Here is a 14,154-nt window from a genome sequence, read left to right as displayed (position 1 = left end):
GGCCCAGATTAGCGTCCATCTGCCTCGTTCTACGCTCCTTGCGCCTGGAAATTTCACTCGACATCGGCCAGCGCCATGGCTAACGAGAAGGGGCAGAATGCGGACCTAAAGCTTGAAGGTTGGAGCTGCCTTTCGGGCCTTTGAACCGCTTTCGCTAATTCGCATTCGCAGCCCAAGTCAAGTCTGCAGACATGGTAGACCTTTGTCCATGACTAGTGGAATGTGGCGTTGCTAAGAGTATTGCAGACCTTGGAGATGCAAGAGCAAGCGATTGAAGTTGGTAAGTAAATTGCCATCTTCATGATTTGAAGCTGCTGACTTTGGTTTTAGCCATGGAAGCTATGCAAAAGTTCAACATCGAAAAGGTGGGTTCCGTCGGCCGAGACGTGAGGGACGCGAGCTGAGCCGGTTTAGGACATCGCGCAATACATCAAGAAGGAGGTGAGCTTCCTGAACTCCATGTCCATCATTCTACGCTGACATTTTCCAGTTTGACGACAAGCGCGGTGCGACCTGGCACTGTATTGTCGGAAGGAATTTCGGTAGCTTCGTTACTCATGGTATGCTCCCGAGAATCCACGTCGAATCGTATCTAATCCACGGAGCAGAGACGAAGCACTTTATCTACTTTTACTTGGGTCACTCGGCCATCCTTCTCTTCAAGACCCAGTAAAGAAATTGGAACCGGGTGTTTTCTTCCACAGCTCTCTGAGTCTCAGCAAAGGCGAATCAGTCTGTCGATACTCATGCAACACGGCTTTCGACTGGAGTTGGTCCCGCAGCATTCTCACTTGTCCTATAGCAATACCGGCAGCCAGCTCGATTGTTTAGATATGTCTAATGACTCTCAAATTCCGTCCTTTCTTCCTCCATCGGCATGTTGTGGTGTTGGAAACGCGAGCAAATTGACTGATTATGGTGGATTCGGGACAGGAGTTGTTGTTTGGTAGTTGCCAGCGCACCTGCAGTCATGTTGAGTGAGTTTGCAAAGGAGCAAGAACAGACAAGAATTTGATTCAAGTCTTTGATTTATAGAAGAAAGCTACCGTGGTCCAGGAATCTGTGCTGGAATGAGGCAAACAAGATTGTCGACAGCATTAACCATTGAGGTGTGCCTTCCCGGGCGGAGGGCGTTGTCAAAACCACGTGACTGGACCCTGTTTGGGAGGTGGGGCCTGTGCGACCGTCAGGCCGCGCGCACCACAAACGCACTCTCTAACCATGCAACTCCACCTTGCGGATTGCACACACAACACGACATCAAACCATGGTCTACGAGTGGGAGGGCAAAGAGGCCGATAGCTACCGACTCTATGTCGAGGAGCGAAGGTCTCTCGACGAGGTCATGGAATATTGGAAGCTACGGGGGTTTACGCCAAGGTTCGTTTGTCTCGTTCTGGCTCAACCGCCCACCGTACACGACTACGGGCGTCGAGTCGGACAACTTGCACATCACCGCCTAGCACACCCGAGCTGACTTCAAAAGTAAACGGGCTTTCCAGACACAGTTCAAGGTCAGATGATGCCACGACCACCAGACTGCAAGCTGACCGTCAGTGCAGCGATGGGACTTTCCGAGCAAGCAAAACCCGGCGCACAAGAACCCGGCTCTCGTTGCGCGCGTCAAAGAGCTATGGGAGACCAACACCAGTCAAAGGGACATGCTCCAAATCTTGAACGATGAAGGCTTTGAACTCCGCGAGCGTGAGCTCATGCGCGTCAGAGCGAAGAATCGCTGGCTCTTGAGAGTGGCAAATGGCATGAAGGGTGCACCTACCATGCCTTCATCACAAGGTACTGCATTGATATCGGACGAGCTCATGACGGAGATGCAAGATACGGTCGTAGTATGTCATCCTATCTTGTTCTCTCAACGTCATCCTTACCAATCTTCCAGCAAGAGAATTCGAGAAATCGCACGGCAGCCGAATCGCCACCTTCCAACTCCAACCCTGACCAGAGCCGAGAAGTGCTTCGCGAAAGGCAAGACCGTCTTGAAAAGCGGAAGCTGGATAGCGAGGAAAGATGGGCCAGCAAGAAGAGACGGCGCCGTACCCGAGTCTGGGCCGGCTTACCCCCAGACCCCGCGGCACCTCCACGATACCCATCAGAGACGACGATTGACGAAAGCAAAGCCTATCTCGATCTAGACAACGAAACGTATCGAGAAATGAGAGAGCAATTCCAGGCCATCTGTAGCGAAGAGGATGTAACCAAGAAGAGGCAGGCCGGACCAGAAAAATGGCAATCAGTCAAGGACCGTCTGATCGCTGAAAACGAGCACCTCAGCCGTGTTTTTGCCCGGGATCACGAAGGGGAAGAAAGCGACAAAAGGGCACTGTCACTGGACGTCATTTGCACAGACGTCACGAAGCGCATGCGCACTATGGATCGAAGAATGACGATCGCCGAAGCAAAGAACATCATTGAAGTTAATCCTGAAGAGAGTCGACTTATCAGGAACGACTTTTACACTATTCTGAAAGCCGACCACTTCACGAGCAAGCTAGAAATGGGGGTTGAGCATTGGGAGAAGCTCAAGGAGCAATGGATATCTGGCTCTCCAATTTTACAGCGCATACTCGCCCAAGGAGAAGCGGATCCTCAATACAAGGACAAACTCAAGGCGCTGGAATTCCTGTGTCGCGACGTGGTAAAGCGACTGCATGACGACCAATCCAAACGCGACAACTCCGGCAAGAAGCAGCTCAACAACGGCCCAGGCCCAGGACCCGCGCCACCCAAACCTGGACAGAGCATCCCTCGTGCACCACGATCGCAGAATGCTGGACCAAGCAAAGCAAAGCAAGCCCCTGTTGGATATGCGCAAGCCATGAACCATACGGCATCCACTTCGAGCGCGGAGGATCTTCAAATAGATCCTTCTCTGCTTCTAGCTGCCAGCGATCTCGCGAGCCAGCAGAGTCCGGAATACGATCGTCAACCCTCGAGCCAGCCAGAATACACAGCACCACAACAGCAGCCTGCGCAAGAGTTTGCGTACTATGCTGAGCCGTCCCCGACGCCAATTCCAGTATTTTTCAGGTTGCACCAGCACTCGCAAATCCAATCAGACCCAAGGCTGTGGCTGGGAGCATTGACATCGGGGACGATGGAGGAGCTCCGTGGTCTGTCGACTCGGGCACATCCGGGTAGCAGCGTGGTGAGGATCGAAGGAGTGGTCAAGGGACCGGATCTCAAGGAAGTGAACTACCCAATCGACGACAATGAGGAGCTGGGAGGATACCTGGCTCACATGAGCTCAAGCAAGGTCACATTTGCAATACAGCTTGCCTGAGAGCACGGGCAGACGTAAGGTGGTAAGGTAGTAGTAAACATAAACAGGATTCTGGTGGTGTTGCAACAATTTACGTCAGAGGCGGCGGAGCCAGATCCCTGCGGCCATCAGGGCAGGCAACGGGCGTGACGGTTGGGTTAAGCTTTCCTTGGGACGCGTCTCGTGTCGTCTGCACGCGCGACGCCAACGCAGGACAGGCCCTGGATAGAGACATGAATTATGATTGAACGAATGGCCATCGACACCACGTAACCTCTCAGCTGAGACGCCGTCTCTCTGCATCGTGACTCGCTCTGAGCTGCTGCTTCTGCCGCGCGCCAAGTGTCTTGGCACCTTGGCAAGTGCCCCGCTGCTGTCACAGGCCGGCGCTGCTCATTGCCCCACGAAGCTTCGAACACGAACACCTCTCCTTCAGCCTGCTCCTCAACTCTCTCTCTCTTCCTCCTAACCTATCCTAAACTTTTCAATCACTTGACCGTCACTGAATACCCATCAAATTTTCAACATGCCGACTCTTCGGCTTTCCCCGACCTTTCTACTCTCATGTCTAGTCCTGCTAGCTTTCCTAGCCACTCCGGGCTTGTGCTTCGGAGCTGGGAACGTCGCCAGTGTTTCTCGAATCGAAGGAATCAACTTCAGACATGGAGACATTGAAGACGTATGTTTTCTGCACATCTTTTTGGCTTGAGCGTCACTGACGGCGGTGAGCAGACACTGCTCAACATCCTCATGGGCAAAATTGGCAAGGGCAAGAAATTCTCCAAGATGGATGTCAAGCGCGTTTACTTTGGGTACGTCGCGCCTTGAAGCTTCACAGGACGAGTGGCTGACAATTCTCAGAAACTGGCTTCGCGACTACAGCCAAGCTGTTGACGTACGCACCCGCAATGACTCCCGAGACGCCGCCGCTGACACTTGACCCACAGGTTGGAGCGCTAAAGATGGTTTCTTCTGAGGCTATTCGCTTGCTTCTCTGGATTCTGGGCTTCATGAGCTTCGGCTTCGCCACTGGCGAATTCGAAGTGACCCGCGACAGGTACTCAACACTTGCCGCGTGTTTGTTTACATTGGGCTGACTTGGCTAGGATTGGTTGCTACCGACCCGAGGAGCACATTGACAACCCCAAGGGTACGTTTCCCAACCCAAACACCAAGGGCAATGCTGACTCGCGGCCCAGACTATGCGGACAACATGGACGCTCGCGAATACGACCGCCGTCTCCGCGGACCCGTCGACGAGGAGACTGAACTTGCCATTGATGAGCGCAACGGTCTCAAGAACTACATTGCGAACGAGCGCGCTGGAATTGACACTTCTGCTGGTCTTGTGCGTAAGCTGTTTGGTCGGTCCATCGAGCTTGCTCGCCGCTACCGCCAGGACGGCAACAAGGATGACTTTTACGAGGCCCTGCGTCTTCTTGGTACCGGCTGCCACTGTCTCGAAGGTATGTGGATCTATAAATCAGTGGGTGATGAAAGAAAAGGCCGTCGAGGACTTGGTCCCAAGTCGCTGCACCGGCACTTGGATGCTCTCCATCTCCTTGCAATCTTCCTCAGCATTAGGAAGCCTCGGCATCCCTTTTGTCACCCACTGTGATTCAGGAAGATTGGCTAACATAAGGTAGACTACTCTGCTCACTCCAACTACACTGAACTGGCACTCATTGAGCTTGGGGAGCGTGATGTCTTCCCTCACGTCGGACGCGATACCAAGGTCGAGGTTGAGGGCGCTCGTGGACGCGTCTACCCTTGCGTTACCGGTACGTAATTCTTCAATATCCTCACTCGCTTGACTGACTTGTGAAGGAACTTTCGGCGGTGTTGATTTCCTCCACTCTGTCATGGGCGAGTTCAACGACAAGGCTACCCAGTCTGAAATCCAGGAGCTCGAGGGCGCCATTAGTAATGCGCAGGGCAACCACGAGGCCAAGTCTATGGTCAAGGACCTTCTGAGCCAGCTCCCTGACGGTCTGCTTGGTGGCGACAATGCTGCCAAGGCTGACGAAATGGAGGAGAACGCCACGAATGCCCAGATGGAAAACATGAGTGTCAACCCGAAGGACCCCGAAGCATTCGTGGAGCAAATGGAGCAGATTCGGCGCCAGATTTACCCCATCCTGGAATGGCACGACAACCTCATGATGAACATCAACGAGGCCATTGAGAAGATTCCCGTCCTCCCCGACCTCCTTGAGAAGTTTTCGGAGAACATGAGCGTTTTTGTCTTCTCTCTGATTGCTCCGTTCATCCTCCCGGTCATTCAGCAGGTCAAGGCCGAACTGCAGACGGGCTCCTCGGAAGTTATCCAGAGCTCTGTCGACAAGCAGCACATTGTCTTCAACGACGACTCGTGCTCCGACCCCACCCACTCGATGCTGGCCAAGGACCACTTCTCCAACGTTTTGAACGAGCCTGCCGGCAAGGTCGCCAGCCAGGTCCTCAAGTGGGCCGTGCCCCAGATTGTCGAGTGCTGGGACAACGAGGACGTCGACGCCGACCGCACCATCAGCCGCATCATCGAAGGTGTCTTGCACCACCCCGCCCTTCGTGACTCTGGAGAGGATGGCGCCAGTGAGGGCCGCCAGCTCATGTTCCGCGTCGTGCAAAAATGGTGGGAGGAGAAGGATGAGAGCGACAAGGATGACTTCCGTGAGAGGCTGAGCCGTGACGGTGTAGAGCAGGGTCGCAACCACCGTGAAGGTGTTCAGGATTCTGGTCACGGCTGTGGAAAGCCCCTTGCCATGGCCAGCTCCATTACCGGCGGCAACTATGGCCAGCAATCGTCCAACTCGGGCAACAAGATTGTCGACCACGTGGGCAACCTGGCCGGAGAGGCTGCCGGAGGCGGTGCTTTTGGTAGCATGGTCGGCGGCCTCGTCGGCAATGTCCTGGGCGGCGTCCTCGACGGCGGCAAGAAGGAGAAGCAAGAGTACGAGTCGCAGAGCTACGGAGATGATGGTTCTCGGCAGGAATCATACATGGAGACCAGCCGCCAGCGCCGCAACTCGGGAGAAGATCGCTACGGCCAGTCCGAATACCGGCGTGAGGAGTACGGCGGAGGTCGGGGAGAGCGTGAAGAATATTCGCGCTACGAGCAGGAGGGCCGTTCGGGAGGTGGCTTCCAGGCCAGCACCGAGGAGCGTAGCTACGGATCTGGCGGGTACGAAAGGCGTCAGGAGGAGCGCTACGACAGCTATGGTGGGGACTACGAAACCAGGCAGCGCACCGAAGGATATGGTGAAAGTGGCGAGTACTACCAGGAGTCCAGGTAAGTCTATCCCGGGGGCTGAAGAGAACATGTCGAATCCAAGGCATGATGCTAGGCTTTGGCGCAAGGGGGTCATTCAGGGGGTTGGCTTGAAAGACTTCGAGTCCTTGTCCGAAGACAGGAGCAGGAGCACCCAACCCCCTCCCCCTTTGCCTTCTACTCCTGAGGAGTGGTTTTCTCAAGCGATACCCTTGGATTCGACATGCCTCTCGGAACCACTGCTTCCCCAGGCTGAGTCGATTCGAACTTCAACTAATTCAACCACAGGCACCACGGCCGCCGCTCCGATGACGAGGGTGAAGATTCTGACGAGGAAAAGCGCCGCAAGAAGGAGCGCAAGAGGCGCGAAAAGGAGGAAAAGGAGCGCCGCCGCCGCGAAGAGGGAGACTACGACTCGGACGAGAGCTCCTCGTCCAAGAAGCACCACCGCCGCAGGTCTGGTTCGCGCGAGCGCCGCTCGTCGCGTGAGCGTGGAGACGATGGCTACGGCATGAGCTCCGGATACGGAGGAGCGCAGTCGTCTGGCTACGGAGGAGCGTCGTCTGGCTACGGAGGTCGCTCTGAGGGAGGATATGGAGGCCAGTCCGAATACTCCAGCGGAGGAGGATACGGAGGCCAGTCCGAGTTCTCGAGTGCGGGTGGATACGGAGGACAGAGTGAGTACTCCAGCGGAGGAGGCTACGGAGGTCGTTCCGAATATTCCAGTGGCGGAGGATATGGAGGTCGCAGCGAGGAGTACGGAGGAGGCCAGCCTGGCGGCTATGGACAGGGACCCCCTGGTGGCTACGGACAGGGACCGCCTGGAGGTTTCGGTGGTGAGGACGAGTACGGCAGACCTCCGCGTCGCGAGTACGAGGGAGGAGGAAGTGGCTACGGAGGTGGCTACGGAGGAGGAGGCTACGGCGGTGGATACTAGGAGCTCGTCAGCACTTCCCGTTGCTCGCTGGAGCTGGTGTGGCGTTGGTCTTGACCAAGCCAGCCACTGTGAGCGAGCGAGCTTGCGTGCTTTCTTCTTGGAGTTGACGATGACGACGACGATTGACCTGAGGTGGACGTACCTGGGGTAGATAAAAGCGGGTGACTGACGATGACGAACGGCTTGCTTTCTTGCCTTTGAATCTCTCTGCAACAGAAAGAATCCTAGGATGAATTGACATTCTTCATCTGCGCTTGTGCTTGGTTGATGGTGCTCTTTGTGAGGGGCTACTTGTTGAAATCCGCTCAAGGGGACAGACAGCCTGTTCCAGCAATTTGGTGCATCCCGATGTGGCCGTGACTTTGTTGAAAGCAAAACAATGAAGGGAAAAGGGAGGGAAGAAGACTCAAAAGCGCCAAAGTGAGATGAGTGCAGCAGATGGCTGATGTGGAAGGACATCAAGGTGCACGCACGCACGCACGCACGCACGCACACAACTACCTTGGGTATCCACTAAACTACGTCACCTCGCTCTACATGCCATGCCAACTCCAAGGCCTACATAGCTGGTGCCAAAGTCGCGTGGCTCGGGTACAGTATACGGTGACTCCTCAAATGACCAAGTGCCCTACGCTTCCACATGAATAACAAGGCGTTGAAGCGCGTGGCAGGACCAAGCTCGCCCGGCCCTCTCGTCTGCCTTGGTTGAGTCATTTTCTTTCGCGGCCTACCAAAAAACACATCGTGCTCCTGTCGAGCCAGATGCGTGCATGTCCTGTGCCTGTCTAAGTTCGAGTGGCACGCCTCTACCAGACAAGAGAGTCGGCGGAAAACCGGGGCAAGGAGTGAGTGATTGGCCTCAACTCTCAAGGAAGACGATGATGAGTCCAGAGCGACAGGAAGAAAAGTCGGTCGTTTACCCAGAAGTAGAGAGGATGGAGATGGAGAGGTGCGATCAAAGGCAGCAAGCACGGTTGAAATGAACAAGATTACTACTACTATACAACTACGACTATCGTCCGTACCGTACGTGCTATGCCCGCCATCTTTCATCATCGACCACCTGCCGCCGCCGCCGCCGCTACTGCCACTGCTGCTGTGAAATATGTGAGTGCAGAGCGTGCGCGCTTCAATTTGCGTCTTTCTTCTGTCGTCGTCTCCGTCGTCATCGTCGCCCGTCTTCGGTTTGGTCTCTGTATGTCTCTTCGTCGAAGTGATCGATCTATGCAGAGTCGTCGCACTGTCCGCGCTTGCCTTGTCCCTCCCTCAACCACCATGCCACGCTGACCCATCCATCCACCAGTCCGTCCGTCCCAGTCCGGCTCCAGTCTTGTCCATCCACGCCAAAGCACATGATGATTGCAACAATGACAAATTACCGCTGCTGCTGCTGCTCGCTAAATGCCCATTCCCCCAGCTTTGCTTCTTCCCATGCCCTGCAAACTCATCTCATCCCCTACCACGCACAACTACCTCCTGAAACTCCCCGCCATCAAACTCTGCTTGACAATCATCTCGGCCGCTGCCGCCGCCGCCAGCCTCTCCTTCTGGCGACTGCGGTCCCGGAGGTAGCGCTCGGCCTCGGGTCGCATGCGCAAAATGCGCAAAATCATATCATCGCTGGGCTCGGCCTGGGCCTCCTTCCTCTTCTCCTCCTTGGCTTTCTTCATGGTTCCCAGGTTGCGCGAGAGCATGATGGTCTTTGCGCGGCGGGTCGGCATGCCGGTGAGGCCGGCGGCGCCGCCGAACGAGTGGCCTGTGGGGCCGATGCCCGAGGCGGCCGAGTTGGCGGCGCGCTGCTCCTTTTCCTTTTGGCGCTGCAGCGTGATGGCGGCCATGTTTTCCGAGGTGCGGATGAGCGTCTCGGTGCTCTCGAAGTAGAAGAAGTTGAGCGTCTGCAGGTCGTGGTATTTGGGCGATTTGAGCACGTCGTTGGGGACGCCCGAGGGGATGCCCGTTTCTTCGTCGACGGCGTGGAAGAAGTCGAAGAGGAGCTAGAGGACATGAGTGTGAGTAGTAGGTATCAAAGGGGCATTGGGGCTATTTACCTGGAGCCACTTGAAGACAATGTCCAGCTCCTGCTGCGTCAGCGGCCGCTGATGGCTGGGCTTGTCGCTGAGCGGCGGCACGAGCAGACTCTCAATCGTGGCAAGCACTTCCTTCCACACGCGAGACATGACCATGACCATGGCGCTGTCGGTTAGCGTCTCCTTCATGAGGGCGAAGTTGTCGTTGAAGTAATTGAAAAGCGGCTTCAAGGCGTTTGCCACGTCGTCCTGGCTGGGACCTGTGGACACAGATTGAGGTCTTCCTCGGAAGTATGACGCGACCGACGATGCTGTGAGGCCGCGAGTGAGGAGGGCTTTGAGTGCACGGCGCGACAGACAGTGGTGGATATAGGCCGAGAGCTGGACCAATTAGTATTGCCATTACAATAGCGAGGCCAGACATACCTTGTCCGTAATCTTGCGGGTCATGTCACGCTCGGTCCTCTTCAGGATTCGGAAAGCTTTGCCAAAGTAGAATTGGATGTCATCTCGCTCTCCTTCCATGCTGACCCTGAGCAGCAGGCGACCTTGGGTATCGAGGTCAAGCCAGTATTCTCTGGGCATAAAGTCGCGGAAGTGAGATGGGTCGAGCTTGAGAGAAGTACGACCAACGCAGTCGTGGTCACCTAGGGTGTCGTAGTCCCAGATAGTGGCGATGATGTTGAGGGGGCCCGACGTGGTAATGTCTACAGTCTCCTCCCATCGCGGGTTGAGGTTGCTGAAGACGACGCGAGTTTTTGCAAGACGCTTTTGATACTCGTCGCCCAAAACGACGTAGGGGTCGCTGAGGCCGTTCATGTCGCACGCCTTGAGGTCCTCTGCTTCAATAATCTTGATGGTGAACACGTACTTGTTCATCTTTGGCTGCTTCTGTACCGGTGGTCCTTTTCGTTGAATGACCTCTGCACACGCGTCGACGTTGATCTCGCGCTCCAGCTTGTCGAGCATTTGGGTGGCGTATTCGACGTTGTTCAATTTGACAAGACTCTGTAGGGGATCAGCAAAGACCCAAGGGGACGATGAGATGATTTACCTCGCTCAAGAATTGATATGGCTCAATCTTTTCCTTGTTTGCCCAAGTGTCCTTTGCCATTTGGAGCCACTTTTCCTGCCTGGTCTGTTTCTGAGCAGCTTCCTGCTCGGGTGTAAGACGATCCATCTCCCTGCTAAACATGCTCTCAATGAGCTCGCAGTATCGTGCCAGGGCGTCGCCGACGGCTTTGGAAATCGATGTCATGAACTTCGCATACTGAAAGTCGTCGTCCCAGTTGAGATTGACAATCTGCTCAATGGACTGGTTGAAGGAGCGAAAAATATCAACAACTGACACACTATGGCGCTCCTCGTCGGTGGGGATATTGCCTGGGTGGTCAACGCGGACTTGAAAGTCGTCTTGCTTCACAGCCCCTTCCACCCAGTTCTTCAAGTTGGCGTTGGTCATTTCAATCCAGCGCCAGACAAATTCTTGGAGGTTGTCCTCGATGTGGAATTCAAAGGGTACACTGAAGCCAGTCAGCATTGCGCGCCATCGTTTGGTTACCAAGCTTACTCGGGTAGTGCTTGTGCATGGATGCCGCGAATCTCCACAAGCTCCTTGTACAAATCGAAACCGTCTTGAATGGGGACTTCCTCGCCCTTTTGATGGGCTACATCCATGATGCGAGTGACGAGATCTCTTGCATCCGCAGCATAAGAAGGGAAAACTTCTTGAACAAGCGTGTTGAGAGGGTTGACGCTGTGACGAATCAGCCTGATCCTTTCCAACAAACATAGCACTCTTACCCCATAACCTCAGGGTTCTTGCGGTATCGCTTTTGAATCTTCTCGCAAAGCTTGATAACGGCCTTGCCGAGCTCAATGACATGGTAAAACTCCCACTCCTCTTTGCTGTCAGGAATAGTCTTGGCAAGAATGTCACTGTAGACCTCTGCCGCGCGTTTCCGGAGCCCCTCTTGAAGCTGTTCGGTATATTCATCGAGGTCCTCTGGTGTCTTGGAAAAAAGCGGATCATCGTAAATGTGAGTTTCAAGAACAAGCATAACCGGCCCGAGCGAAGGGGGCTTCTTGTCGTAGCACTTGAGCATTAGCTGAAAAAGTTCGCGTAGCAGTTCGTCGTGCAAAGACGACAGAATCTGCTGCTTGAGGGTAAAGTCATGAATCGTCCAGCGGGTATGATCAAACAAGGCTGACTGCATCAACATGATGCTCGATCTATTTCCCCTCTTATTATTCTCAACAGGAGGTTGCTTGACAAAGGCAAATGCTTCGTCGAGGGTATCAAGGCTGATTTCCTGCTGATGGTACTTCTCCTTGATTACGTCGAGGAAGAGAACGAGGCGAGAGAATTGTGGGACGCGCCAGCGCAAACCAATCTCGCTCAACAAGTCTGTGGATTCTTTGGAAAGGAGTTTGATGGACTGAACTTCGGATCCAGGGGTCGAGGGTTCCAGGTCTCCGTCTTGCAGGTCGTACGTGAGCGCCTGCTTTACGATCGCCCGGTAGTATGATCGAGGCTCGGGTGGGATATAAGTGTATGGGGTAATGCCGTCCTCGTTGGGCTCTGGGCCGTCGTTCAGGTTGAGCGCGCTGAGGTCGACTGGTTGATCAATGACGTACGAGCCGTCGGAGGCCTCTGACATTTTCCTAGAAATTTCAGAGTAGCCCGAGTCGGAACTCGTGCCACGTTCCGACTTGAACTGAGGCAGCCCAGCCCCAGAGGTGCTCTTGGCGAGTTCAGGATTGGACTGAATAATGGCCAACATCATCTGCGACAAATCCGTCACCTCGTGTTTTCTCCAAGTCTCGTAGGCATCATCCGTGTCAAAGTCATCGGGGCTCAGCGTTTGCTTCGAGTTGAGACTGAGGTTGGTTTGATACGTCTTGAGATCTTGGAGCGCTGCCTTCTCCGTCCACACGTCCCTCTTGGCATTGACGTCCTGCTGAATCTGCTCATAGGAAACGTTGAAGATGCGTGAAACGACGAGAACCAGTGGCATGTCCTTTACTTCATAACTTCGAGGGACCTCGACTTCAATTGACTGGCTGCCGCCGCCGCCATTGCGCTGGGATGCAGCAGCCAAGTCTTGGTCGTGCATCAACAACTTCTTCTCCATGGTGTTGAGGCGTGACATGAGCTCCGGCCTGTCTCGGGTCCAGTCGTGGTTTTTGAGAGTGGAGCTGATTAGACGAATGAAGAGGGCAACGTGGCGGTCGACCATCAGTCGCCATGAATCGTCATCGGGAGCCTTGCCCCTTTGCAACACCTTGGTAGCATTGGAGAAAAAGATGAGAAGAAGATCCTCCACTCGCCTGTTTTCCTCCATGGTCTTTCTGAACTTTGGGTCCTTGAACTCGTTCAAAAATGCAGCAAATGTAGACTTGATGCCAGCGTCTGAGAATTCGGGCATTTTCTCCTTGCCGACCAGCACACCCGTAAGCCTCTTGTCGAGCTCCTTCATGAAGCCATGGGGGAACTTTGTGCTCTTGCTATCCCGTATCAGAGCAAAATCCTTGACAAGGTCTGTCACGGAGGTTGAAGAACGGTGAATCTGCTTCGGAGCAGCGACATGTTGTATGCGACGGGCACGAGGCTGGAGGAGATAGGAGAGATAGGCTACACGGAGGGCATAAGAGTAGGCCTCTTGGGGGCCCACGACACGGCGGCGCGAGTATGAAGAGCTCCGGCGGTTGGTGCGGTCTTGCTGCTGCAGGCTGTTTACGCGCCAGCGGCTGCTGCTCATGGAGCGGTTGTGGGACGAAGTCGACATTTCAACTACGGGGCGGCTCAGAGGACCGAGAGGCGCAGAGGAGGTGTTTGTGGCGGCAGTAGCGAGCAGCGCATGTCATTCAAGACAGCGGCCGCAAGATTGGGCACGGAGGCGTAAACGAGGAGGAAACTGGCGGAGAGGCGAAGCGGTGAGGCAGCAAGATGGTGATCGGGAGAGCGGGCAGACGGACGGGGTGGACGGCGGTAGGAAAGCTGGCCCAGAGGAGTGAGTAGGGTCGGTGGTGGGCGAGGAGGTATAGAAGGCGTGGTGAGTGGGGAGGTGTTGTGGTGGAGTGGTGGAGGAGTTCCTGATGGGCTGCCAGTGGCTGCTTGGCAGCAACACACAGATGTATGCACCAGCAAAGGACGTCTTACCGCCTTCCCTCGCGTTTCAAATTGCTGCGACAGGGATCACGCCCTCGCCTGCCGGGACGCGTCGATCATATCATGTGATGCTGAGGGCCGCCCGTGTTTGAAGCCAGGTAGACGAGGAAAGCCACAGAGAGAATAATTTCTCAGGAACGTGGAGTCTTTCTTCTGTCTGGCACATTGACTCAGTGCGGACACAGTAACAGCCGATTAAATGACGTACTGATACGGCACTCTGTGGGCAAGCGCCTGCCTCTTTCGGCCGGCGACGCACCCCAGTCAGCCCTGCCGTTGCTCGCCCGCCGCACGTCCTCGTTAGCGGCCCTTCCTCAACAACCATCTCTTCCTTCCGTCTCCCCGCCTCACTCCCATCTCTTCCGTCTATACTGCCAGACATTAACTTCTATCACCCTCTATCCATCCGCTTCAGTTCTTGCTTTCTGTCGACGCGACCGCACCAATGTCGCCTTCTCCGCCGGCCAAGCCGCC

The 14,154-nt window shown here is 55.0% G+C and overlaps 6 protein-coding genes across 6 annotated transcripts; 4 read left to right on the top strand and 2 right to left on the bottom strand.

Moving 5' to 3' along the window:
* Positions 1 to 75: 75 nt before the first annotated feature.
* Positions 76 to 673, top strand: BKA78DRAFT_355419 (dynein light chain type 1-domain-containing protein; the record flags this gene model as incomplete). Its single annotated transcript, XM_066891899.1, has 7 exons — positions 76 to 118; positions 172 to 194; positions 247 to 280; positions 331 to 365; positions 415 to 441; positions 491 to 560; positions 609 to 673. 7 exons carry the CDS (start codon positions 76 to 78, stop codon positions 671 to 673), a joined length of 297 nt encoding a protein of 98 aa, XP_066741155.1.
* Positions 674 to 1,267: 594 nt separating this feature from the next.
* BKA78DRAFT_255877 (uncharacterized protein) lies at positions 1,268 to 3,298 on the top strand (the record flags this gene model as incomplete). The annotated part of the gene is made up of 4 exons (XM_066885034.1): positions 1,268 to 1,380; positions 1,487 to 1,514; positions 1,563 to 1,844; positions 1,898 to 3,298. The coding sequence occupies 4 exons, from the start codon at positions 1,268 to 1,270 to the stop codon at positions 3,296 to 3,298; spliced, it is 1,824 nt and encodes a 607-aa protein (XP_066741154.1).
* A 232-nt stretch (positions 3,299 to 3,530) lies between these two features.
* BKA78DRAFT_321755 (uncharacterized protein) lies at positions 3,531 to 4,161 on the top strand. The gene has a single exon (XM_066889056.1). The coding sequence runs from the start codon at positions 3,804 to 3,806 to the stop codon at positions 3,984 to 3,986; it is 183 nt and encodes a 60-aa protein (XP_066741153.1). The 5' UTR covers positions 3,531 to 3,803; the 3' UTR covers positions 3,987 to 4,161.
* On the top strand, positions 4,156 to 7,990 carry BKA78DRAFT_321745 (heterokaryon incompatibility protein Het-C-domain-containing protein; the record flags this gene model as incomplete). Its single annotated transcript, XM_066889055.1, has 8 exons — positions 4,156 to 4,172; positions 4,225 to 4,334; positions 4,384 to 4,427; positions 4,477 to 4,743; positions 4,924 to 5,058; positions 5,105 to 6,566; positions 6,834 to 7,478; positions 7,625 to 7,990. Coding segments are annotated over exons 2-8 (2,657 nt in total), but the record flags the coding sequence as incomplete, so codon positions are not given.
* An 18-nt stretch (positions 7,991 to 8,008) lies between these two features.
* On the bottom strand, positions 8,009 to 8,744 carry BKA78DRAFT_185646 (uncharacterized protein). The gene has a single exon (XM_066883499.1). The coding sequence runs from the start codon at positions 8,536 to 8,538 to the stop codon at positions 8,041 to 8,043; it is 498 nt and encodes a 165-aa protein (XP_066741151.1). The 5' UTR covers positions 8,539 to 8,744; the 3' UTR covers positions 8,009 to 8,040.
* On the bottom strand, positions 8,745 to 13,605 carry BKA78DRAFT_185659 (uncharacterized protein). Its single transcript, XM_066883500.1, has 6 exons — positions 11,313 to 13,605; positions 11,080 to 11,265; positions 10,564 to 11,032; positions 9,936 to 10,517; positions 9,531 to 9,890; positions 8,745 to 9,476 (listed from the first exon to the last, which is right to left on the bottom strand). The coding sequence occupies exons 1-6, from the start codon at positions 13,295 to 13,297 to the stop codon at positions 8,952 to 8,954; spliced, it is 4,107 nt and encodes a 1,368-aa protein (XP_066741150.1). The 5' UTR covers positions 13,298 to 13,605; the 3' UTR covers positions 8,745 to 8,951.
* Between the last annotated feature and the right edge of the window lie 549 nt (positions 13,606 to 14,154).

Source organism: Phyllosticta capitalensis, assembly GCF_038381095.1.
Source record: "Phyllosticta capitalensis strain CBS 128856 chromosome Unknown BKA78scaffold_9, whole genome shotgun sequence".
NCBI classification, from domain to species: Eukaryota; Fungi; Ascomycota; class Dothideomycetes; order Botryosphaeriales; family Phyllostictaceae; genus Phyllosticta; species Phyllosticta capitalensis.
The sequence above is the reverse complement of the archived record's forward strand: the minus strand, read 5'-3'. Positions and strand labels throughout refer to the sequence as shown.

Excerpts from the sequence above, each read along its gene's own strand:
- BKA78DRAFT_321755 (XM_066889056.1), top strand. The coding sequence starts at position 3,804 with ATGCCGACTCTTCGGCTTTCCCCGACCTTTCTACTCTCATGTCTAGTC.
- BKA78DRAFT_185646 (XM_066883499.1), bottom strand. The coding sequence starts at position 8,538 with ATGATGAAAGATGGCGGGCATAGCACGTACGGTACGGACGATAGTCGT.
- BKA78DRAFT_185659 (XM_066883500.1), bottom strand. The coding sequence starts at position 13,297 with ATGTCGACTTCGTCCCACAACCGCTCCATGAGCAGCAGCCGCTGGCGC. Across the intron at positions 11,266-11,312 it reads AAGAACCCTGAGGTTATGGG|CGTCAACCCTCTCAACACGC; the intron begins GTAAGAGTGCTA and ends GATTCGTCACAG. Across the intron at positions 9,477-9,530 it reads TTGTCTTCAAGTGGCTCCAG|CTCCTCTTCGACTTCTTCCA; the intron begins GTAAATAGCCCC and ends CATGTCCTCTAG.